Consider the following 25,512-nt stretch of genomic DNA (forward strand, 5'->3'; position numbering starts at 1 on the left):
GAAATAAGAGATCTTGCGGTGATGGTGGATAAGGATCTGAAATTTAGGGAACACATTACCAAAATTGTGAGGACAACACAAAGAATTCTGGGAATGATGTGGAGGACACTGACTTGTAGAAGTAGGGAGATTCTTGTTCCATTGTATAAGGCTTTGATTAGGCCACACATGGACTTCTGTGCACAGATTTGGTCAACTGGTTTTCAAAACGATGAAGAGATGTTGGAAAGGGTCCAGAGACGACTTACTAAGGTAGTTTTTGATCTCTGGAATGTCGAATAAGAGGAAAGGTTGAGAAGATGCAATTTACAGTCTAGTGGATAGGAGGAAGAGGACTGATATGATAGAGACGTACAAGTTTGTACGTCTCTATCATATCAGCCCTCTGTCTATCATATTAAGTTGTACAAGTATGGGGTTGTTATAGGATAAGTGTTGGAGAGGTTTTGCGAATGGTGGGAGAACCAGGGGACATCCCTTGAAGCTGTATAAGGAGGGTGTGAACAGGGGAGTGAGAAGCAGGGTGTTTGTATGCAGAGTTATGAATGATTGGAATGCCTTGCCTAAGAGTGTGGTGTCTGCAGAAAATTTGAGTTTGTTTGACTCCATGTGGTCTTCGGATAATAATAATAATAATAATATATAAATATTACTCAAGGAAAAATGTGTTTGAAAAGAAGAATCAGCCTTTATTTGTTTTTTTCTCTTTGTTCCTTAATTTATGGAAAATACTGTCAATATGGCAGGGGTGGATAAACTAAAGTTTTATTTTAAACCAAAAATCAAACTCACGTGCTCAGCATTAACCTAAGAAGGAAAAAAACTTTTTTAAGGTATATGTTCAAAAAAGTATTGAAGTCCATTGGTCTAAAACATGTTTGCCAAACTAAAACGATGCTTAGTGAATTATACTAAATAAGAAATTTTATTTTTTGATTGTTTACTCAAGCATAAGCAAACAAAGTTTACACATGAAGGCTTTCAACTCTGACATGTAGCCTACTCATAAATATTTCACATGCACACTCTGTTTCTATATGTTTAGATAAAAGATTGAAACAAGAATATAATTTCTTGTCTGATGTAATTTACTTTGTAACCAAACAGAAAAACTTTAAATAACTGGAAAGGTGTTTGCAAGTCAGCATTCAGATTGTGAGGAAGTGGAACCATTACTATATAGAATCATTCCTTAATTAATGAAAAACCTATTGAAGTAAAAAGTTACGTCTCACCTCCCAGTTGAAGAAATTTCCTGTGTAATGTTCGTGGTCTGTTTTTTAGTATATACATATAATGAGAGCCCTGCTATCATGATTTTAATTTTCTGAACATCACTGCTTTCTGATTATAATTATACCCTTGCAGTGTTTGCAGGATACTATTATAGTACTATATAATTAAGTTTGTGTTACTGCTAGCTTCCTGTCATCAGTTTTCTTATCTGGATATTTTCTTGCTATCCTAGCTCAATTTCTCTTCCATTTTGCTTAAGTGACCATACAACCTGTAAGTAGCTGTTCACATATTCTTGAAGGCTAACAATGTCAAGTTCCTTTTTAAAACATTAATTTTTATTATGATTCTGCCATTGATTCCACCTATTCACTTCCCATATTTTACTCAGACTTCTCATATCTGTCATTTCCTAGTCTTTGATCAACTGTTCTATTTCTAATATGACTCCTACATTATTAAGTTAAAATTGATTTAAATATTGTTGTGTATACTATTAATGTAGAGAGTGCTGACTAATTTCTCTCTTATTCCATATAAATTACTGATCTAACTGCTTTCTTTTCTTGAACAGCTTTCTTTTCTTATTCTGTTATTTATTTCCAAATTTAATTTTCTGTCTTCACTAATTATTGAACCTAATAGCTGAAGTATTTTACTTCTATAGATTCTCCATTAAGAATGCGGTTGATGCTTTCCATATTCCTGCCTATTTTATTATGTTTTTATTGGTGATATTCTATTATTAAATTTATTATTGCAATTATTTGATCTAGTTACAAGAATCCTAAAGACTTGCACTAGATTTTTTTTTTAGGAGTGTAACATGTACGTAAGATAAAGAACCGAGTTTGAATAGGCAATTTTAATATAGCAGGTTTAATCCTCTGTTAGACAGCATTCTAATATATCCAAATGTGGCGATGATTATGAAGAAATGCAAACTCATTGCTGCTTTCAAATCCATCATCCAAATTCATAATCGATTATACTCTCCAAAAAAAGGTAAACTTGCACTAATGATGCTACTTGGTGACTTGGTGTATACTGAGTACAATTGTCATACTATAGACAAAACAGGAAGATCAGTCAGTAAATGTATTTCTGATCATTAAGGCCATTAATATAGAAGTTAATCAATAATGGTCTCAAAACAGATCCCTGTGGCCTCCATAGGATATCCCTCTCCCATACACAATCTGCTGATACCTATCTGATAGAACTGTTTACATCTGCCTTAAAGTACACTACACAAAAATGATTATTATTATTATTTATGGCATCCACATGGAGTCTGGGGACTCATTGCAGGAGACCATCAACCATCATACACACAAATCCTATCATATCTCTCCTTGAATCTTCACCGTCAGGGAACTCAAACCAATTCTGGTAGTTTATTCCACTCATCCAGCATTCTCCATGCAAAAAATCTGGTCCGCACACCCCTACTAACCACACTCTTACACAACTTCCACAGTTGGCCCCTAGTTCTGTATTTGTCATATATTGAAAAATTTCTCTTGTATCAATTTTATAAAACCCCTTTAATTATCTTAAAAGTTTCTATCATATTCCCTCTTTTCTGCCTATCAACTAAACTTTGTAACCCACAAACCTTCAACCTATTCTTATAGGGAGTATTCCACAGACCTGTCCCATCTACTTGATCACGTCTCTGAATCCTTTCGACCACCTCCTGGTCTCCAAGAAACCCAGGTGATGAAATCTGTACACAGAGTCAAGATGTGGCTGAATCATAGTCTTATAAAGAGGGATAATAACTTCCTTCTTATCTTTACTTGTTAGTGTTTTTCAATATCCAAGTAATTCATTGAGCTATTTTACCAACTTTTGCAATATGCCCTCTGAACTTGAACTCTTTGGCCGCTGTTATCCCCAAGTCCTTGGCCTCATCAATTTCCTGCAAATCAATCTTACATTTTGCAACATTAAATTGACAACCATTCTCCTTTGCCTGCAGTGGCAATTTATTTAGATCATCCTGCAGGATATCTAGAACATCACCTTTATCAACTATTGCTCTCCCCAGTTTTGCATCATCAGCAGACAACTGAATATCCCCCTCTTAAATCTTTCCCTATGTCATTAATATACAAATTAAAGAGTTGTGGCCCTAGTACCGAACTCTGAGGTACTCCACTAGTTACCGTCATTCTCCTAGACTCCACTCCACCATATACTACTGTGTGGTATCAGTCCATTAGCCATACCCCTATCCATACTACTAGCCTCATATATATATTCCCGTCTTCTCCAGCTTTTGTAATAGTTTTCCAGGTGGTATTCTGTCAACTCCCTTGGCAAAATTGAGAAGTATCATGGCATAGCCATTATCTTTATCCAATTCTGCTATCACTTTATTATAAAATGTAAATAAGTTACTATGACAGGACGTACACTTTACAAAGCTATGCTGTCCACTATAAAGTATCACATCCCTATCCATCCACTTTCAAATTACATTCGCAATAACTGTTATGCCAAGTGAGGACTAGTAGACCATCCTCTGGATTCTCCTTCATATGAGATTGAATGGAAAAAGACATCAATTTTACGCAGAAGTTGCTATAGGTCCCAAAGACTATTTTGAGAATCAGCATCTGCTATGAAGCACTCCCCCAACTTCAACAAGTATGGTTGCATTAATTTGCCAAAGATCTGGTAGAGTCATTTTGAGATCAGGTTGCTATCTTCTCCAAATTAACTTAACAGTTAACCAAACCCATAGAGAGCACTTTGTTAGGACATTAATTCTGTCAATTACAAATAGAATTGTTTCTAATGTTGCTCAAGAAGATGTCTTGGTGACTAAGGCGAAATATTGGCTTAGTAATCCAATCAGCTAAAGTTGGATAATTATTAGCTTTACATCTGTTTTCTTCAGTAAACATCAACATGAGAGATGAAGAAACGATTATCAGTCTGAAGTCTATGCTTGTGCAAGAGACAGTACACTTTGACTGGATGTAGCCCACCATCATCCTATCGTATCCCTATGGCTTTAACAGGCCTTTAAGCCCTACAACCTTCCAAGTGCTTGGATTTCGTAACTGTACGAGGATAGGATGGTCACCCCTATGCCTCTAGGTATTCCTGGCTGTATCGCTGTGTGTTCACAGGGCCAGTTTGCCTGCTTGCGGGATGAAAAACCCCAGATAAACTGGGGGAAAAACCCTGCTGCCCACGCCCAAGACCGGCTAACTTGGCTATGGCTGAGGAAGATCCTTTAGCTCCTCACGTCGGTGACGGGAATCGAACCTAGGACACTTCTTCCCCAGGCATATGGTTGTGAAGCGCAAAGCCACTAGGCTAACCGTGCAGACTATAGCATTTCAAACATTCACCTTTTCCTAGTCTTCAAATTAAACCAAATGAACATTCTTTGATGTTCATTTGTTATTTTGACATTGGCAACTTTCCTTTTTATATATATGACTAAAATAAAATCCTTGTCAGATCATCTCACGTGGCTAGTTATCCCTGATTTTCTGCAGATCAAGGCTCACCCAGTATCACTTTCTGGAGCAAATTGGGACTTGACTGTAAAAATACTGATCATAATTGGTCTTATGTCTGCTTGACTTGGAGCCTGACCCATTTCAAATGCTCTCTTCTGTGGCATGGGGATAGAGGCACACAGACTACCAGTCACCTAACATACAGACCACCTTGCACACAGTGGAAGCAGATACCGATGTTCCTGTAGCCAACGTGAAGTCAGATCATAGCTGATTTAGAGTAGCACTTCTGTTTCAGCAAGCAAGTAATTGGAGATATTGGTCACCCATTGCAGTTGTAGTATGTTGTTCCATAGTTCACAAGCAGCATCTCGAGATACAATGAAGGAAGATAATGTACTACAACTGCAGTGGGTGACCAAAATCTCCAATTATTCATCTGGCTACCTCCACCTGACTTGACCCAGCCTCTGGTCCTTACAATAACTCAACACCTGAATTCATCAGTTAAATATGTCTTGCAGCCATATCCAAGAATTTTGTTATCACAAAAATGTCTTTTTCTCACTACAGATATGAAATTGGAAACCATTCCAAAATGCCTACTTTTATGCCATGGCTCATTTACATATACCACTGACAGCACTACTTATTTGCATATGATAACTACACTCATCATCACTTTTTTACATAATATAATTAGGTAAGTCAGTAAGTAACGGAAATCAGATAAGTGACGTTGTTTGTAAAAAGAAAGATGTTATTTGGTATGGTAACTCTATAATAAAACATGCTATTGATGAGCAAGTTATAACTTCGAGTTTTCCTGGAGTGAAAATTAAGAATATAAAAGAAGCAATTCAGAAAAGAAAACTAAATGAAATTGTAATTGTAGTAGGTACTAACGACTTAACTAGCAATAAGTTCAGTATGAGAGATTACATGAAAGGGTTGTTGGAAGAGGTGAGAGTGAAGAGTGAGAAAGTGAAATCGTCATTATTTTATCTCAATATGATAAAAATGAATTCAGAAGAAGGGCTATGATGGCAAGCGATTCGATGCATAGGCTGTGTAGAAGGAATTGATGCAGGTTTTTGGATGTGTGGAGTGAGTTTGAGGGAAGATTGGATTTGTATAAGAGGGAAGGCCTACACCTGAATGTGTTTGGTATCAGGAGTCTGGAAAAAACTAATAACTGGCATGAGACCTAACACAGAGTCAGGGAAACTAAATTATAAAGGAAGGAATGGCAAGAATGTGAGCATAAGAGTGATCATGTTATATAACTGTGTTAATGACGGAAATGGGCTTTGTCATGGAAATGTTGTGAGGAGAGAATGATTTTGACTTTGTGTTCATCTGGTTCAGCCCCATCAAACATGTGCAAGGATGTCTATGTTTATAAGGCACTAGAGAAGAATAGACATTTCCAAGTTGTCCAGCTGTGTCTTGCAGACTGTAGACAAGAGTATACAAAATAACATGCAAGTAGATTATTATGTCTGTACACGAATGCTAGGAGTGTTATCAGAAACAAAGTGGTAGAGTTTGTTGCCTTTATATCTCTGAAATACAAGAATTCTATATGAGGTCCCAACACATTGACCAAATGTGTTGAGACCTCAGATAGTAGGCATTAGTGAGATCTGGCTTTCAGAATCACACATAGCTGGTATTGATGAGTGGAAAAGGTACAGTATTTTTAGGAAGGATAGACAGGATAGGAGAAGAGGAGGCATGCTGCTAATGATATCGGATGACTTGAATCCAATTAGAGTTAAGACCTATGATTGTAGTACTACTAACAGTATTTCATGTGGCAATGAGTTTGAAGCCATATGGTGTGTGAGGTGGAATCTAACAAGATCAATTACATAGTGGAATGTTATTACAGACCTGGTGGATCGGTTGCTAGTGATGAAGAAATGCATCGCCAAATAGAAAAGATGAGCACAGAAAGAGTAATCATAATGGATTACTCATGAGAAGAATGAAAATGCATTTATTGAGCTGTTGCAGGACAACTTCCTCAAGCAGCATGTGACAGAAGGAACTTGAGGTCAAAGAATGTTAGATTTGATTATAGTGCCAGAGGGTGTTTCAGTTAAAGACATAAGTATTCTGCCTCCAGTTGGTGACAGTGATCGTGCAGTACTCAGTACTAAGTTTAAGAAAAGGTTACATGCTGAACTACAAAGCAGGAAATTATGATCAACTCAGAAGTATACTGAGTTCAGCGGAATTGGATTGTTTGCTGGATAGAAAGAATATCGACAGTGCATGAGAAGCATTTAAACAATACTTAAATTATGCAATATCAGAATGTGTCCCAAGAGTTCGAAGAATAAACAGGGTAGGAATTAAGTGGATGTGTAATCGTATTAAGCAAGAGATTCGTAAGAAAAGGACGATGTGGAAGGAATATATTGTGCATAAGGATGGTGTCAATTATGAACATTATAAGCAGCAGGCTAGAATAATCACAACTGTTGTACAGAAAGCACAGTCTGAGTATGAAAAGAAACTGGCTCTGCATGCTAAAATGGACAGAACACATAATTGGTTATAAATTAAATGATACATAACATAGCATTATACATGTCCAAAATGATGCGTTCTTTGTATTATTTGATATCAAGGCAGTTAATGTGAAATCATTAGTTAGCTTTCATATACAAGTACCGTAGTCAAAATTCTTGGATATGGCTGCAAGACATAATTTAATTGATGAATTCAGGTATTGAGCCATTGTAAGACCAGAGGCTAGCTCAAAAGACTTGCAAACTTTGTTTTTTGCTTACACTTGGATAAAGGATTAAATAAGAATATAATTTTTTGGCCACTTGAATTTAATTGTTATGCTCACTAAACTATTTTAATTTTTATTTCTTCCTTTATAAAGTTGACTAAATAAGTAGAACTTGTATTTAATGAAAATTGGTTTACTTCACGTAATCAAATGGTCAGTTATGATTCTCTAATAATTATATGAAAATAAAACTAAAAGTGTTTAATCATGAATTCTGTATACTTATCACACTGTTGAGTATTATGATGTATGTCAGAATATGAATAAAAGTGTAAATTTTTCTATATATCTATTTTTAATATGATTCCTGTAGTTAGCCATGGTCAATGGACAGCCAGCTGGATTTGGATTATTAGAGTATGCATCAGAGCAAGAGGCTTTGCTAACTCAGGAAGAACTGAATGATTTTCAAATTGAAACCAGTAAAATCCGAATTAGCCTCGCAATTCCTGGTATTCCTGCTATAAAACTTCATGATAGACTCGTCAAAGACCTAGTAAGATTCCTTAAATCCTTATGATTCCTAAGTCTTAAAATCATTATAAATATTGATGTTATTAATTATATTACTATTATCATTTATTAATTTCTTTATTCTAGTTTAAGTAATTTACAAGATGAAATCTGAAAATGCCTCCATTCTGATAGTTTCCCACCCAAAAGAGATGCGAGTTAAAAAAAAAAATCAGAAGTCTTTTTGTTCATTTTTGCACACTTTTCTCAACATACTCGCTCTTTCTCTTTCATTACATTTTCTCCATAGCATAATAACAAGTTTTTGAAATCCACTGTGATAAAACCTTGCAGGTTGTTTTTGAAAACAGTTTATTAGCCTTTGCTTTTACTTTGGTTATCTTTTCATTTTATCATTTTCAAAATAGCTCTTGGGAGTCTTCACTTTAGAAATAAGTTTGACGGAGCTAAATGTGGAGATACTAAGGCAGAAGCCTTCTCCACGTTTGAGTCTGCATCCCACTGACGAGAGCTCAATAAAGGTTGAAACCAGTCTGGGTAGTGACCTTTCCCTTGATGCATAGCAGTATACATGTCCGCAAGGAGATGTGCTTTGCATTATGGAAGATACTGAGACAAGGAGTGATGAAAGCCTAGTCCACCTTTGCTCGGAGTTTCCTGGTGTTGCACTACCTTACCTCAGTCCTGAAGATATTTTCAGGTTCAAACTTTGTTTGCTTACACTTGGATAAAGGATTAAACTAAATTTATTATAGTCTAACTAAGTGAAAAATAAACTTCCAACATCTTTCTCTAAATCCAGAGTATTTCAATAATAAGGTGGTACACCTGTTGGCAACTCCTATAGGTAAAGATGACCTCTCCTATTGTTTCTGCCTCCAAATGTCTCCACGTTTGAGTCTGCCTCCCATTGACGAGACCTCAATAAAGGTTGAAACCGGTCTGGGTAGTGGCCCTTCCCTTAATGTATAGCAGTATACGTGTCTGCAAAAGGATGTGCTTTGCATTATGGAAGATACTGAGACAAGGAGTGATGAAAGCCTAGTCCACCTTTGCTCGGAGTTTCCTGGTGTTGCACTACCTTACCTCAGTCCTGAAGATATTTTCAGGTGCAAACTTTGTTTGCTTACACTTGGATAAAGGATTAAGCTAAATTTATTATAGTCTAACTAAGTGAAAAATAAACTTCCAACATCTTTCTCTAAATCGAGAGTATTTCAATAATAAGGTGGTACACCTGTTGGCAACTCCTATAGGTAAATATGTCCTCTCCTATTGATTCTGCCTCCAAATGTCTCCACGTTTGGGTCTGCCTCCCATTGACGAGACCTCAATAAAGGTTGAAACCGGTCTGGGTAGTGGCCCTTCCCTTAATGTATAGCAGTATACATGTCTGCAAGGGGATGTGTTTGCATTATGGGAGATACTGAGACAAGGAGTGATGAGAGCTTGGTCCACCTTTGCTGGGAGTTGCCTGGTGTTGCACTACCTTACCTATGTACTGAAGATTTTTTCAGGCACAAACTTTGTTTGCTTATACTTGGATAAAGGATTAAGCTAAATTTATTATAGTCTAACAAGTGAAAAATAAACTTCCAGCCAACAGTATGAGATGCAACTCATACCATGCAGAATTAATAGCCATTAACACAGCACTGCAATATTTGGATAAACAAAACCCAAAGGAATTTATATTTTTCACAGATTCTATAGCAGCCCTTCAAGCTATTAAGAACTGCTATACTAGCCATCAAGAAATACTTAGAGCCATATCAAAAAACAAACAGACTACATAAGGGTTCCAAAATAATTTTTCAATGGATTCCATCCCATGTGGGATTAAAGGGAAATGAAACAGCAGATGAAATAACAAAAATGGCTCTAACATCAAGTAATACTACAGATTTTGACCTTTTTAAAACTAATCAAAAAGAAAACAAAAAGAATGATAAAAAGACATGACTCACCACTGGTATTCAGCAGAAAAACCAGGAGCTACCATCAACTCCAAGTTTAATTGCTGTGCCACTGCCATGATCTCTCACCTCAAGACTGGCTACACAAGACCAATCAAGATTAGCAATGGCATAAAAGTCTTCCCCATCTGCAAAATCTGTAACATCGAGGAAGCATCACCACTGCATTTACTAACTTGTATGAATATTTATAAATGTGAACTTTATAACAACCTAGAAAAGCTGCTGTATAAAATACTTGAATTTGACCTCTGTGATCGGGTGTAATAATACACGGGATAATTTAAAAAAAAAATAAATAAATAAAAATGATAGTGGCTCAAAAAAAAAAAAAAAAACTGATGGCTTCACTTGTAATAGAGAAATAATTTGAGAAGCTTTACGTATATATTTTCACCTAGTTTTGTTTGTAAGCAATATGTTAGAGTTTTTCCTATGAGAAACTGCTTTTAACTCTTACAGAAAACCAAACTGGCCTAAGGAAACATGCAAATTCTACCATAGCCATCATTCTGCAAGAGACCATCTGGCTTTAGTCATCAGGCAGACATAATGGAAGGTTTTGGAGCTCACCTAGGCATTTGTTATTTACTTTTTATCTCCAAAGCATGTGAATGTGCTAATCACAAATAACCAAGTTAGCTCTCATCCAAGGTTTTTCTTATGCCACCAGGTGTTCTCTCTTTCTTATCCATTGTGCACGATAATTGTACATTATGTATTGAATTTTTCTGCCATTGCTGGAATATCTCAAGATGCTGTTCTTTTACTTCTTTTCCTACTATATCGCAACACTCTTTTTTCACTAACTGCAAATTGTATTTGTAGCTTTACAGGATGAAACCTCAAAAATGTCTATAACTGTTTCCTTAAATACTTATCTGTGTACCATTATCTTGTGTGTCTGTGTTTATGTCTGGGTGGAGGTAGCTTAGTAAAATTCAGTCTCTCATCTCAAAATGAGTTCTGCCTCATTTCTTAGAAAAAAATTTAACCACTTGGATCTCTAGTCAAGAAGAGCTTTCATATTGGAAAAATAACTTGCAACTTTTGGTATAAATGTAACTCAATCTACATATGGCTCAGTTCAAAAATAGTTGAACTTATTCTCCTACTCTAGATGCTGTTGCTTATCTGAACCAACTACTTATCCCTTACAAATCCATCATTGTATGGAATATTTTTCGCTTTCTAACCTTGGATAGTTAAGTGGATAGTATCTTTCTTTTTAACCAACAGGTTGTAGGTACCTATCCCTCTGTGACATGGATGTTTTATATATTATTATATGGGGACTCTTCCATGGATTCCAGACGACTCATTGCAGGAAACCCAAGCTATCCACACAATCTGTCATACCTCTCCTCGAACCCATTAACAAATAAAACACTCAGAACTGACTCTGGCAACCCACTTCACTCATTCACAACTCATCATCATCATCATCATCATCAAATTCCTGCCATGTACCCTCAAGGGGTGTACAGGATATGACAGTACTATATGAAAAAATTACATCATTACTAACTTCCTATCTACAATTTTCCTCCAAATCAGTCTGTTACTTGTCAAGACTCCAACATTATCAGATCTTATATTTCTATCGTCTAAGGCACTTTGTACCGTATCAATCCACCTATATCTTGGTCTTCCTCTGGGTCGTTTTCCTGCCAACCTGGCAGAGAACACTTGTTTTGCTAATCTTTCCTCTCCCATTCTATTTAAGTGACCATACCACCTGAGATTAGCTCTGCTAACACATTCCTGGATGCTGACAATGTCAAGTTCTTTCCTAATATCCTCATTTTTAATATGATATTGCCATTGATGCCATCTGTTCACGCCTCTAATCTTTCTCAGGACTCTCATATCTGCGGTCTCTAGTCTTTGGTTAAGTGTTTTACTTCTGACCCAGCTCTCAGATCCATAAGTTAAAACTGGTTTGAACACTGTCTTGTATACAGCTAATTTAGTGTTCCGACTAATTTCTTTCTTATTCCATATGAATTTATTCAATTGACTTCCCACGATACCAGCTTTGCTGATTCTGTTGTCTATTTCTATATTTAGTTTACCATCTTCAGTAAAAATTGTGCCTAAGTAGCTGAAATGTTTTACTTGTTCCACAGGTTCTCTATTCACAACACAGTTGACATTTTCAATGATTCTGCCTATTTTCATTATCTTTGTCTTTTTATTGCTGACCTTCATACCATATCTATTACAACAGCTATTCAATTTAGTCAGAGAATCTTGCAGACTTGTAGCGGATTTATTTAGAAGTATAACATCATCCGCATAAAGCAAAGAGCTGACATTAACATCTCCAATTTTGATATCAGGTTTAATACCACATTCCTTCATAATGTGATCCATATAGATAATGAATAACAGAGGGGATAATGTACATCCTTGTCTCACACCAGATTTAACATTAAACCATCTTCCTGTACTTCCTTCAATTCTAACTGCTGACTCACAACTCAAATAAAGACTAAGTATTGCTTGATATAATGCCCCATTGACACCATATAACTGCAGCGTATTGAATAGCCTCTCTCTTGGCACCTTGTCATATGCCTTTTCCAAATCGACAAAACTTAAATACAGATCTTTGTTATATTCCCATGCTTTCTCGACTATTTGTCGTAAAGTGAAGATCTGATCCTGACAGCCTCTATTTGGCCTGAATCCAGCTTGTTCTTCACCAAGCTTTTCTTCCACAATTCTTCTCAACCGTTTCTCAAGTATACTTGCATAGATCTTGCCAGGAACACTCAGTAGGGAAATACCTCTGTAATTCTCACATTCAGTTTTATTTCCCTTTTTATATATGGGTACTATGAGAGCTCTACTCCAATCATTGGGAATTCGTCCCTCTGTCCAGGCTTTCTGAACTATGCAGTGCAGCCACTGTAAGACTCTTATACCACCATACTTCAGCATTTCTGGTCGAATATCATCTACTCCTGCTGCCTTTCCACATTTCAAGCCTTTGATGGCTTTTTCTACTTCAAGTATGGATATGTATTCCTCACTGCATGCCTGGTCAGTGTTTTTTATCACTGTGCTGTCATCACTGCTTGTTTCATTTAGCAGTTTTTCAAAGTAATTACTCCATACTTCAAGGATATCTTTTTCTCCTGTTTTCATTACACCTTTATCATCTCTAATTCCTTTTACGGCACTCTTTACTCCATTCCTAAGCTTCTTCAACAACCTCCAGAATATTTTGCCACCTTCTTGATATTTATTTTCTATATTCTTGCCAAAGTCCTCCCATGACTTTTGTTTAGCTAGTTTTACACACTGTTTAGCTTTCTTACATTTGTCTCTGTATTCTGTAAGAGTAAAAGCTGACTTATTTGCCAGGAACTTTTGATATGCTTTCTTCTTTTCCTTCACTGCCTCTTTAACTTCCTGTGTCCACCAGGGAGTTCTGATTTTTCTATCCTTGCACACAACCTCACCACATGCCTCTCTGGCAGAATCAATCAATGTTTCCTTCAGAGTTTGCCACTGAATCTCCAAGGTTTGATTGATGTTCTCAAACTCTTTCATTTACTTTTCAATAATCTTTCTGTATTTTAGTCTATAGTTCACATCTGAGAGCTGCTCAACTTTTATTCGCTTTAAAACTTTCTTACATGTTATTCTTTTCAATATGAAATTCAATTTTATCCTGCTCAAGACTAAATAGTGATCACTTCCAATTTCAAATCCTCTGTACACTCTGGTGTCCTGCACCAGGGAGAAAACATCACTATCAACAATAACATAGTCAATGAGACTTTTCTTATTCCTATCCTCTTCTCTCCATGTGAATTTGTGCACATTTTTATGTTGGAACATGGTGTTAGTAATAACCAGTCCATGTCCTGAGCAGAAATCCAACAGATATTTGCCATTATTATTAGCTTTGCTCTTTTCTCCAAATTTTCCCAAAATATTTTTGTATGTCTCACAATCATTTCCTACTCTACTATTTAGATCCCCAACAAGGATCAACTTTTCCTTTTTCATTGTGTCAGTTGCTTTTTCTAAAGCCTCAAAAAATTCCTCCACTTCTACCTTAGTAGAACCTTCTGTGGGACCATAGGCACAAATAAGTCTCATTGTCCAGTTCCCCATTCTCATATTTGCCCACATTACTCTACTTGAGACTGACTGCCATTCAAGAAGATTAGCCTCGTATTTTGTGTTGAATACTATGGCTACTCCTTCTTTTCCTTGATTGTCATTGCCTGAATATAACATTTTGTATTTATTGCTCAGAAAGATCTCACCAGTTTTGGTCTTTTTTGTTTCAGTCACCCCTATTATGTCGATCTGGTACTTATCTAATTCCTCAGCTAGCTCCATTTCTTTGCCATTCAGGCTTCTTACGTTGATAGTACCGATCTTTAACTCTGGTGATGTTGAGTTGGGGTTCATTCACAACTCTCCAAACAAAAAATCTAGTCTTCACACCCTTACTAACCACACCTTTATTCAACTTCCAGAGATGACCCCTTGTTCTGATCCCTCCAGCCAAGTGCTGAAACATTTCTTCTACATCAATCTTATAAAACTCTTCAAGCACTTAAATGTTTCTATCATACCCCTCTTTTTTTTTTTCCCTATCAACCAACTTATGCAATCCACACATCCTCAATCTGTCTTCATAGGGAACATTCCACAGACCATCTTGGTTACTCACCTCTGAATCTTCTCCACCACTTCTCATCCCCCAAGAAACCCAGGAGACCAGACTTTAGCACAGTAATCCAGATGTGGATGTATCAAGGCCTTAATTCAGCAGATAACTGAATATTTCCTTTCAAGTTATTTCCTCTATCCTTTATGTACAAATTAAATAGCAATGGTCCTAGTACTGAACCTTGCAGCACACCACCAGGCACCTATTTTCACCTTGATTCTGCCCCTCCATATACCACTTTTTGATGTCTGTTCAGCAGTCACTCTCTTATCCATTTAACCAGTGTCATATCCATACCCATTTGTTCTAATTTGCATAATAGAGTTACATGTAGTATTCTGTCAAATGCCTTTGCAAAATACACAGAATCATCGTGTAGCCATTTATTTTATCCAGCTCTACTGTTACTTTATTATAAAAAGATAGTAAATTACTAAGTCATGACCGACCCTTCACAAAGCCATGTCTCCCCCCCCCCCATACAATATCATATTTTGATCCACCCATTCTTGAATTCTATTTTTGACCAATTTTTCCATTTCTTATACCACCATGCATGAGATACTGATTGGTCTATAATTTACTACTGCAGTCTTAGAACCTCCCTACTGGGGAATTATTTTGCCCTCTTTCCATTCCCTTGGAACTCTACCAGAGCTGAGACTTAAAGAGCCAAGTCAAAAGTATTGCCAGTTGCCTTGCACATTCTTGCAAAACCCGAGCTGATATCCCATCTAATCTCACAGCTGTATTTACATTGAGGTTCTGCAAAATCCTATAAACCTCCAATTCATCCACCTCTGTCCCTGCATTGGTGTCTGTCACATATATTAAAGTAGTAACCTGACTAGGATGACTATACCCTTGCAAAGCAGTCACTCTGTAACTCGACTATTTTATCTGCTTCTGTCACCTCATGACCATTAGCACTTATTAAGGTTAATCATCCATAGTCACTCTTCCTCTTACTTACCACATAAAGAAATAACTCTTTATGATTTCCTTTGGCCTGCTTGGCTAGGTTCTTCTCATAATCTGATTTTGCCTTCCTTGCCATGTTTGTCACCTTTCTTGCCTGAGCCTCGTACTGTTTGTGAATTTGCTGGTCACCTTTCTTCTTTATATACCCTTCAGAACATTTTCTTCTTCTGCAGTTCATGCTTAATGATATTGTAAAATGTTGAGGTTTCTATAATTTTTTTTTATATATTTATATCTATCTATTTCTTTAGACTTGTCTTCTATATTTTCATTCGTTATCTTTATTATACTTTATCCTTATCCATTACCTTTCTATATAGTCAGTCAATCTTAATTCCTTTTCTCTACTTTCAGTATATTATACTTATACTTGAGATTTCCAGAAATTTATTTGATTATTCCAGACTGCACCACTAAAAATCTCTAATTGGCATAAGAAATTAATTATACCTCCAGTAAGGCACCTCTATACAGTTAATTACAGTCAATTACAGTCGTGGTTAGCTCCTAACTTAAAGATTCGTACCAAGGTTTAATTTCTTTCCCGCTTACAGGATCGGATTTTATTTGAGAACAGTGCAGTTGCTAAAAAGATCAGATGGCATTTCTTATAGATAAAACAAACATATTTATTCACACTAAGACAATAATATAATGTATACACTTAAATGATGTTACTATCATTTCCTCTCAAAACTAAACATCAAAATTAAAACATCACATAGAACAACTCTTAGGCATGTTATAAATACAAAAGACGTGAATCATCAAACAATTAATTCTTATATCAAATAACTATCATTTTCTCTCAAAGCTAAGGATCAAAATTTAAACATCACATAGAACAGCTCTCAGACATGTTATAAGCATCAAATATGTAACTCATCAAACAATTAATTCTGTATATCAAATAACTATCAGCCCATTTACAATCTAGGAATTATCATGCTTTGACTAATAAAATCTCAAATTCTAACTTTCACAAAAAGAATGCAACACTCACTTAGCGATCAACCTTTCACACCATTACAATTCCAAATTCTATAATTTTCTTATCAGCTCTTTTAAACCATTCAAAATATAATACAACGTAAGCTTAAACTTTCATTAACATCTTTTCAAATATTCTAAAAGCAGATTTACTTCATATGAATTTGTTTTCAATCTATTACATCCTTCAATCCTAAGAATACAGTCTATCCAAAACAGTCCTTATATTAAGATCATATATTAAGAGAAAGTTTTCAACAAAAAATTCAACTCACATTAATTCTTTCATAGGCACACTTGCACTTTAATCGTATCTTCTCTTCAGGCTTATTCTGGATCCCCCTCTATTGTTACGGCTTGCTCTATCACTTCATACGCATCATGGAAACTGTGTTCACCTCTGGAATTTCTCACGGGGGCTGGAGCTCGATCTTTCGGGGTTGTAGGTACTAGGGCATATGGTCTGATTGTCAAAGCCTTGTCATCCAGTTCCTGAGCTGCTACTTGCTCTATAAGGATTTGCCTTCAGTTACCCTCCACGAATTCATCCAGGATTCCATGGATCGAACTCCCCCCCCTCTTCTCCCGATGCACGATAGTCAATGCACGCTAGTCCATTTTTTCCCAGTCGATCTCTCTTAGTCCATTCCTGACCTTTCTATTTCGCCTCTCTGGACCTTGCGCGAAGTTTCTTAGACTCCAAATATTTCTGCGCAAACTTTGAACTGAGGTCTGAGATCCCCGTATCTATCAATGCTAACTCCTTTCCTTCTAGAAAGTTCCAACTTCTATCTCCCTGAAGTGTAGTTTAATTCCCTTTTCAGCATAGCGTAACAGCTTCTGATGTGTACCGCCCCTTCTGCTATCGACCTTGACGGCGGCGTCGGACTGCTTTTGTTATGATGGGTTTCCATTCTACCTTATACCAAGTGATACATCAAATATATTTCTGAACATTAAGGTAATTGCCCTAAACTTCTATTTTTAGATACTTGTTTACTTTATTTTAGCATGTTTAATTCCTTGGGGTCTCTACAGATGGGCATTTTGTATTACTTATGTAGGTAATTCTAAAATACTTCTGCTCTCTAAGGGATTTTCCTTTGAAATACACACTCATATATCTTCTGTCTACAGTATCATGAAAATTTTTCGGGGCTACTTTTATATGGGCTGATATTGTTGTTTACATCTATTATATACAAGTTTACAATTCTTTGAATTTCGGATGTGACTCCTGTAAAATCGATGCAATTAAACATTGTAAAAATTATGATGCTGCATCGAATTTTACAATATTACTCATCCATCTAATTCCTACCTGATTAACCCTCCTTACTTTAGATATTTAATATTGCTTCCTATAGATTACCCTTAACTATCTAACATGCACTACTAACATCCTTACCCTGCAGTGTTTTATGCCATGGCACAGATTTAAGCTTCTTCCTGAGATTGTCATAATCACCTTCCTTGTAGTTCCACATATAACCCTTTCTGACAGAATATTCCTCATGTTTTACAATTCCCAAGTCAAGACTGCATGTTAGTCACTTTCACCAGTTGGTGGTAATGTGATCACCTTGGTTGAGTCTCACACTGACTCGCCTCATGGGTGCCTTCACACAAACTCACCAGATTCCAGCCTAATTGCTTAAGTTTTCTTGAATTTGTGCTTCAGCGTGCTCAGTGAACAAAGCTCTCTCTCTCTCTCTCTCTCTCTTCAGTACATATCTTCAGTACATATTAAGCTCAAATTAATAACTGACAATTCCAAAAAGCACCACCTAAGTAGCTGGTGTAAGATAACTAAAAAGGTCAATAAATTTCCAAAAGTTAAGAAAGATTAACTGATTTGTAAAGTACTATCTTCCATAAAGGGGATAGACATAAGCCGTCATTTCTTTATAAAGGCATTCCATGAGGAACTGACTTTTGTGAAGAACTCTTGTCTTTCTCCAATGAACTCTATGTCTAGTGAAGATGGCATGTTCTGCAAATCCAGACTTTTCAGGTTTAAAGTATTCAATATAAGATTGGTGTTCTTGTAGCAGAATAGAGGCAGATCTTTCCATTTGTCCGAAATAACATAATCCACAAGAGCACGGAATCTGGTAGACACCTGGATGATTAAGATGTGGAAGCTTGTCCTTAGGAGAAGTGAGAAAGGTGGAGATTTTTCTAAACGGTTGAAAGGCAACAAAAATATTCAGTGGTTTTAAAACTTTTGCTATACGTTCATTGATGCCTTGTACATAAGGGATAGGAATGCGTGTTATTTCTTCTGTGTTTGAAGAGGAAGACATATTAAAACTACTCAAAGTTCTTTTAATGAAGCAATTCTTATAACCATTAGATAGAAAAGAAGAAGTTATATATTGTAGTTCTTTCTGAAAAGATCGTCCGAAGAACAAAAGGAGTGGGCCCGATGAACCAGTGTTTTAATAGTTCTTGCCTTTTGACTGGGATGGTGATGAGATTCTGCATGGATATAATGGCCTGTATGAGTCTTCTTTCTATAAACTGAGAAATGTAGGTTACCATCTGGTTGGCGAAGAATTAGAAGATCTAAAAAGGCTTACTGCTTATTTGATTCTACTTCTAGGGTAAACTTGATCCTAGGATGAAGTGCGTTTAACTTAGTGAGAAATTGTTGAAGTTCATCCGAAGAGCCATTCCATACAGCAAAAATGTCATCGACATATCTGAACCAATGAGTAGGCCTGGGAGAAATGTTGTCAAAGATACGTTGTTCAAAATGTTCCATAAAGAAATTGGCGGTAGCAGGAGAATGGGGATTGCCCATTGCTGTTCCTTCAATTTGTTGATACAACTTATTTTTAAAGGAAAAATAACCAGAATGTATTACATAATCAAATATGTTTACAATGTCTGAAGGAAATTCCTGTTGTAATAATTCATTGCTTTCAGAAAGAGGCACATTTGTAAATAAAGAAACAACATCTAAACTGATCATGATATCAGAAAACTCCAAATGAAGATCTGAAATTTTATTTTTGAAATTCAAAGTTTTTTATATATCAGTTCTTCCAGTTGAAGAGGAGAGTAAATTTTATAAAAATTTTGAGATTTTGTAAGTGGGGCAACCTGTACAATCTACGACCGGTCTTAATGGAATGCCTGGTTTATGAACTTTTGAAAGACCATACAATCTATGACTGGTCTTAGCGGAATGCCTGGTTTATGAACTTTTGGAAGACCATACAATCTAGGTGGACGACCAAAGAAGGTTTTAAGTTTTTTCTTTTGATCTTCATTCCATGTAGATACATTATCTATAAGGGAATTAAGTCTCTTCAATTGACTCCGGGTAGGATCTGATGTAAGAGGCCTATAAGGGGAAGGCTGTAGTTATTGAAGATAGGAAGGAATATGAGAGAAAAATGTCTGTTTTACTTTGCGGCTGTTCAACTTATAGACCTCTTATATCAGACTGATTTTCAACTCAGCATCATCAGAGCACAACACACTTGTACATGCGACAGTGAGTGAGTGAAACAATATAATTGCAAAAGACAAAAGATCTAAAGTCCTATTTTTGGCACCCTCTAACAGGAAAAAAAAAAAACTGTCTATGCAGGAGTTTTTCTTAGGATAACTATCTCCCAAATTTTTGGCAAATTAATGCAACCATATTTGTTAAGGTTGGGAGAATTCTTCGAAGCCATTGCTGACTCAAAAAATAACCTTTCAGATCTATAATGACTCCTAAATAGCACATTCATTTTCCTCCATCTAATCCTGTGTGAAGGAGTGTCCAAAGTGTGGTCTGCCAGTCCTGACTTGTCATAGTAATAGTAGCGAATGCATCTTTCATGTTCTTCCAGGCAGATATTCACTGATCTTCCTGTTTGCCTATAATAGGCCAGGTCACAGTCACAAGGAACTTCATACACTCCTGGGCATGCTAAAGGGTGAAGTTTATCCTTAGGCGAGTGGATCAGAGTTGCCAGCTTGACATGAGGTTTGAAAGTGGTGCGAAGGCCATGTTTCAGCAAAACTTTGACTATCTTTTCTGATGTAGGGAATAGAAATGGTCATGTTGTGTTCTTGTGTATTAGGGGAGGGCAGAGTAATGGGCCTATGTAGTATTTTATCTATTTTGTAGGGATTCTAGCCGTTGGCTACAATCCCTACAAAATAGATGGCACAAATATTGGAGTTCTGTGGTCAGAGCTGTATCATTAGAACAAATGGCTCTGGCTCTAAGTGTTTTTAAAATGCCGTACTGTTGGACTGGATGATGATGTGATTGTTTACGTAGGTATCTTCCTGTGTGTGTAGGCTTTCTGTAAATAGAAAAAGATAGTGATCCATCTGAAAGGCGGGTGACTTAATGTGTCAAGAAATGGTAAACAGTTATTTGATTCTTTTTCTACTGTGAAGTGGATTTTGGGGTATTGGTTGTTTAGGTAGGTGACAAATGCTGATGACATATATAACCAGTTCGCTGGAAGAGCTGCTACATTAATTTTAACACTTCCCTTCTGAGATGGAACAATTTCATAAACTTCATTTTTGCTTGAAGGATGAACTAACACTAATATTATTTCTCAAATATTTACTCTTATATACATAGATAAAAAAAATCCTGATTCCGACTTTTCAGATTTTCCACTAAATTACTGTCTTAACGACATAATCCTCATCCAAATTCAACTTTTTTATTATTATTGCATGAGCACCTCCATAGAGTTCTATGACTCATTGTGGGAGACCCAAACTATAAACACAGTATCGATCATACTTCTCCTTAAATCCTTTAACAGACAATGCACTCACAACTGACTCAGGCAACCCATTCTATTCATTCACCACTCTTCAAACAAAAAATCTAATCATCACAGTCTTGCTAACCACACACTTACCCAACTTTCAGGGATGACCCCTTGTTCTGCCGACATTAGCCAAGTGCTGAAACATTTCCCCTGCATCAGTCCTATAAAATTCTTTAAGTAAATTAAATGTTTCTATCATATCCCCCCTTTTTCACCTATCAACATGAATCCTTAATCTATAATATTTTCATTTAAAGAATTGACAATGCCATCCTTTTAAGAATAAATTTGTTTGGTAACTTCCTCAAGTAAATTACCAGGTATGTATCATCTTTGCAACCCATAAACCCTCAATCTATCCTCATAGGGAGCATTCTGCAGATCACTCGCATCTGGATCCTCTCCACCATTTTGTTATCTCCAAGAAATCTGGTGACCAGACCTGAGCACAGTAATCCAGATGTGGTCATATCAAGCCTTTATGAAGAGGAATGATAACTTCCTTATCTTTGCTTGTTAGTGTATTCTTCAATAATCACGTAATCCTGTGAGCTATCTTAGCCACTTTAGCAGTATATCTTCTAAACTTCAATTCTCTATCTCTATCTATGCCCTCTACAATTACAAAAATTCAACTTGAAAAATTATCTGTTAGATGCAATATAATAAAGTAATATTAATTAAGTCATTTTTATTTGTTGGTCATATTATAAAACTGTTTGTTTCTGTAACAGAAAACATGGTCTTAAAATTGAGAGTGGTAGTTGTCATTAAAATTTTTGTTGTATTTTATATTCTTTCTATACAAAATTAATCTAATAAGGTAAGTTTTTACATAAGTTTTTAACTGAAAAACTAATAAATATATAGAATTATATTCACATATTTTTACAACATAGTAGACACTATTGGATTCTGGTCATTGAGATTTTGCACCACAACACACGTATATAAATAATGTAATTTTAGCCTGCAATTAAAAATCACTTTTTATCTCTAAAGGAAAAATTTTAGAAGAATATGCAAAAAATGTTTTTTATTTCATGTGTTTGTAGTTAGATGCTTGCATCAGTGTTTATAGTTTGTGTCAGTGTTTATGGTTTCATAATGATAGATTCCCAGAAGAAAACCATTATAGGTTGATGAATAGAGGAACTTTTTCTAGTCATTTTTTCAGACAGTTTCCAAGTTAGTTAGTTGTGCAGGTAAACAGTTTTTTTTTTTTTTTTCATGGATTTTTAGGAAAATTAAGAATTAAAAACAGAAAAATTAACTGCAGAATTCACAATTTTGCATACAACAGTATGAATTAGGACTTTGGATCACAAGATGGTGATAATTGTATATCATACTCTTGAATCAAATCCTTCAAAATTATTGGTAGCCATGAGTTCAGATATTGGTTATGATTGAAGGGAGAGTGGCTGCTCACTGATTTCTAGAAGTTACCTAGGAATGTAATGGTGTTAGAGAATTTATTTGTATTGTGTGTATAATATATATTTTGTTTCGTTTTTGGCTCTCTTTTATATATGACCTAAAATTTGTTTTCTTTAGAATAAAAAATCAAGTCAGCAAGGTTTATTCCTTAACCCACTCCCAAATCCACTATTACTGCAACAGTTGCAACTCACCTCGCTTTTAAATAATCAAGGTATGTTAAGCAGTCTGAGCATGTTAAGAGTCTTTTATATTAAATTAAGTGTTAATTCATTTAATCCTTGATTAATTAATCAAGGAATTAATAAAAATAAGAAAATTAATCAATGGTTAAATTATATTAATCCTTGATTAATTAATTTCCTTGTTTATTTATCATCAGCTCATTTTGTATTTTCTGTATTTAAGTTTGTTGTAATTTAATGACATTAATTAGTAAATAAAAACAAATATTTACATTAATTGATGTTATATTTAAAGATGCTATGAATTCAGAGTAGCCTGCCTTAGTACTTTGTTTTTAAGGCTATTTTACATAAGATTAAAGATTTTTTTCAGTAATTTTATATATTTTTTGTATTTTTTATTTATTTAATTTTATTTTTACATAGTCCAGAAATCCTACTCTAGAAACCAAACATGGAACTTTTTTAGACCACCAGCGAGCGGGATAATCAAGATGTTACTTTACGATATGAACTACCATCAAGAAATGCCAAGAGTTAAACATCTAATTCCAAGGAAATCTAAACTGTGACAAAATATATTATTATTGTTATTACCAGAGACTTCCAGGGAGTCAGGAACTCATTCAGGGAGGCCGCTTATCGTCCACACCATGCCATACTTTTGTCTTGAATTCATTCGCACTGCCTGCATTCATCATCTCCAAAGGTAATCCGCTCCAATCACACTCTGTTCTATGAGCGAGAAATATAGCTCTCACTCATCTTTCTTGACTGCATTCATTCTCAACTTCCATGGGTTTCTTTCCTCTCCTCCATAAAATTAAAAATTCCAGCTACTGGTATCCTATATGATCAATCCTTTCAGAGGTTCGTTGGCATCTGTCACGTCACCTCCCTCTTTCTCCTTTTGTTAGTGTCTGTTGTCCACACATTCTCAATCCACCCTCATAATCTACATTCCACAGTCCAATATCATCTTTAAAACACTCTTCTTTGCACCCTCTCTGCCATATCTGCATCACCAGAGAAACCAGAAAATCAGATCCAAGCACAACAGTCCAGGCGAGGTCATATCAAGACCATGTAAAAGAGGCAAAATGACTTCCTTATTCTTACATGTTAATGTTTGTTTCTGCATTGCAGTTATCCTCTGAACTGTATTTATATCTCTTATGTCACTCAGACACTTGACTTTTTCAGCATCCACACCATATGCCACTTTCAACAGCTCCAATGTTTCAGTAGCAGTTTTGCTGATTTTCACACAAAATTTGATGTTAAAATTTTGTGTGAAAATCAGCAAAATGTGTGAAAAAAATGCTGTTTCAAATTTCGATCACACATTTTTATGCCAAAGTTTACACACAGATCTCTGTTGTTTTTTTGCAATAGCCAACTAGCAAATAGCTCTATCAGCTTGAGGTTTATGCACACATTAGTTAAAACATATACAAAGATGATTACTCATGTGACTCTAACCAAATCACCATACAGTGTCACCACATGGCCATTCATGGAATTAAATTGTCGCACCTCGTATGTATGTAGATCTGATGATATCAAAACACTTCAGATCTGTAAGACATATGCTTACAGATCTGAAATGTTTTGATATCATCATTTCTGGGACAAATGGCTTTTAGTATCAACTGCAGCTTGCAATGGCTTTTTGAACTGATTGTATAAAATGGAAAGTATAACGTGAATTTGAGAAAATATCACAGGCCATGATTTTTAGTTTTCTAAAATAAATGTTTAGTTTCCTTTATTTAAAATATAATCATTGCTACAAGCAGAGACTAATCAAGTCTAATCTATTCAGAATAAGATTAACTGACAGAGAACAACCACCATCTTCTTTAAACTAGAATGTAAGAAAATATATAAGTTAATAATAAACAAAATAAATCCAAAAATGCATAGTGTATATAATTATAAGTATACATATTACACTTATTTGGATTTAATTTCTTCAGGATTATTGTAAATGACGTGGACTTGGAGAGGTTTAGACATATTAAATGTATGACTCCATATGACCTTTAGTATAGAGCGTTTTCTCAAATCATTTTGTTAAATTTTATCTGTAATATTTGATTAATATCTATTATTAATATATAATCAAATGCAATTTTGTTGCAATTTTTTCTTTCAGTATTGCAGCCAATACAAAATTATTTTCCCAACTTATATTTACCAAACATACTTTCTCAGACTGCAAATTTGCTTCCAAATAGTAATCTTCATTTTGCTTTTGCACATGGACTTTCACAGCCTTCTCTTGCATCACAAAGATATCAGCTGAATTCTAGACTGCCAAATTCAGCTTTACTTTCTGCTACCCTTTCAAATCAGGTAATGTTAATTTATATGTTGCCATATATATTTTCTGGATGGGGAGAAGTTATTCATTTGCTTAACATATTCATCTTCCTGTG

At 35.5% G+C, this 25,512-nt stretch overlaps 1 protein-coding gene across 1 annotated transcript in view; it reads left to right on the forward strand.

Annotated features, from left to right (window-relative positions):
* LOC150108525 (uncharacterized) overlaps window positions 1–25,512 on the forward strand; it is a 190,126-nt gene that overhangs the window by 50,181 nt on the left and 114,433 nt on the right. Inside the window, exons 5-7 of the mRNA XM_090390479.1 lie at window positions 7,841–8,023; window positions 23,004–23,100; window positions 25,230–25,429. Coding sequence (XP_090246605.1) covers window positions 7,841–8,023; window positions 23,004–23,100; window positions 25,230–25,429 — 480 coding nt within the window. The remainder of the gene's footprint in view (window positions 1–7,840; window positions 8,024–23,003; window positions 23,101–25,229; window positions 25,430–25,512) is intronic.

The sequence above is a fragment of the Typopeltis vanoorti genome, chromosome 3, assembly GCF_054136105.1.
Source record: "Typopeltis vanoorti isolate ZY-2024b chromosome 3, IOZ_Tvanoo_1.0, whole genome shotgun sequence".
Classification (NCBI taxonomy): Eukaryota; Metazoa; Arthropoda; class Arachnida; order Uropygi; family Thelyphonidae; genus Typopeltis; species Typopeltis vanoorti.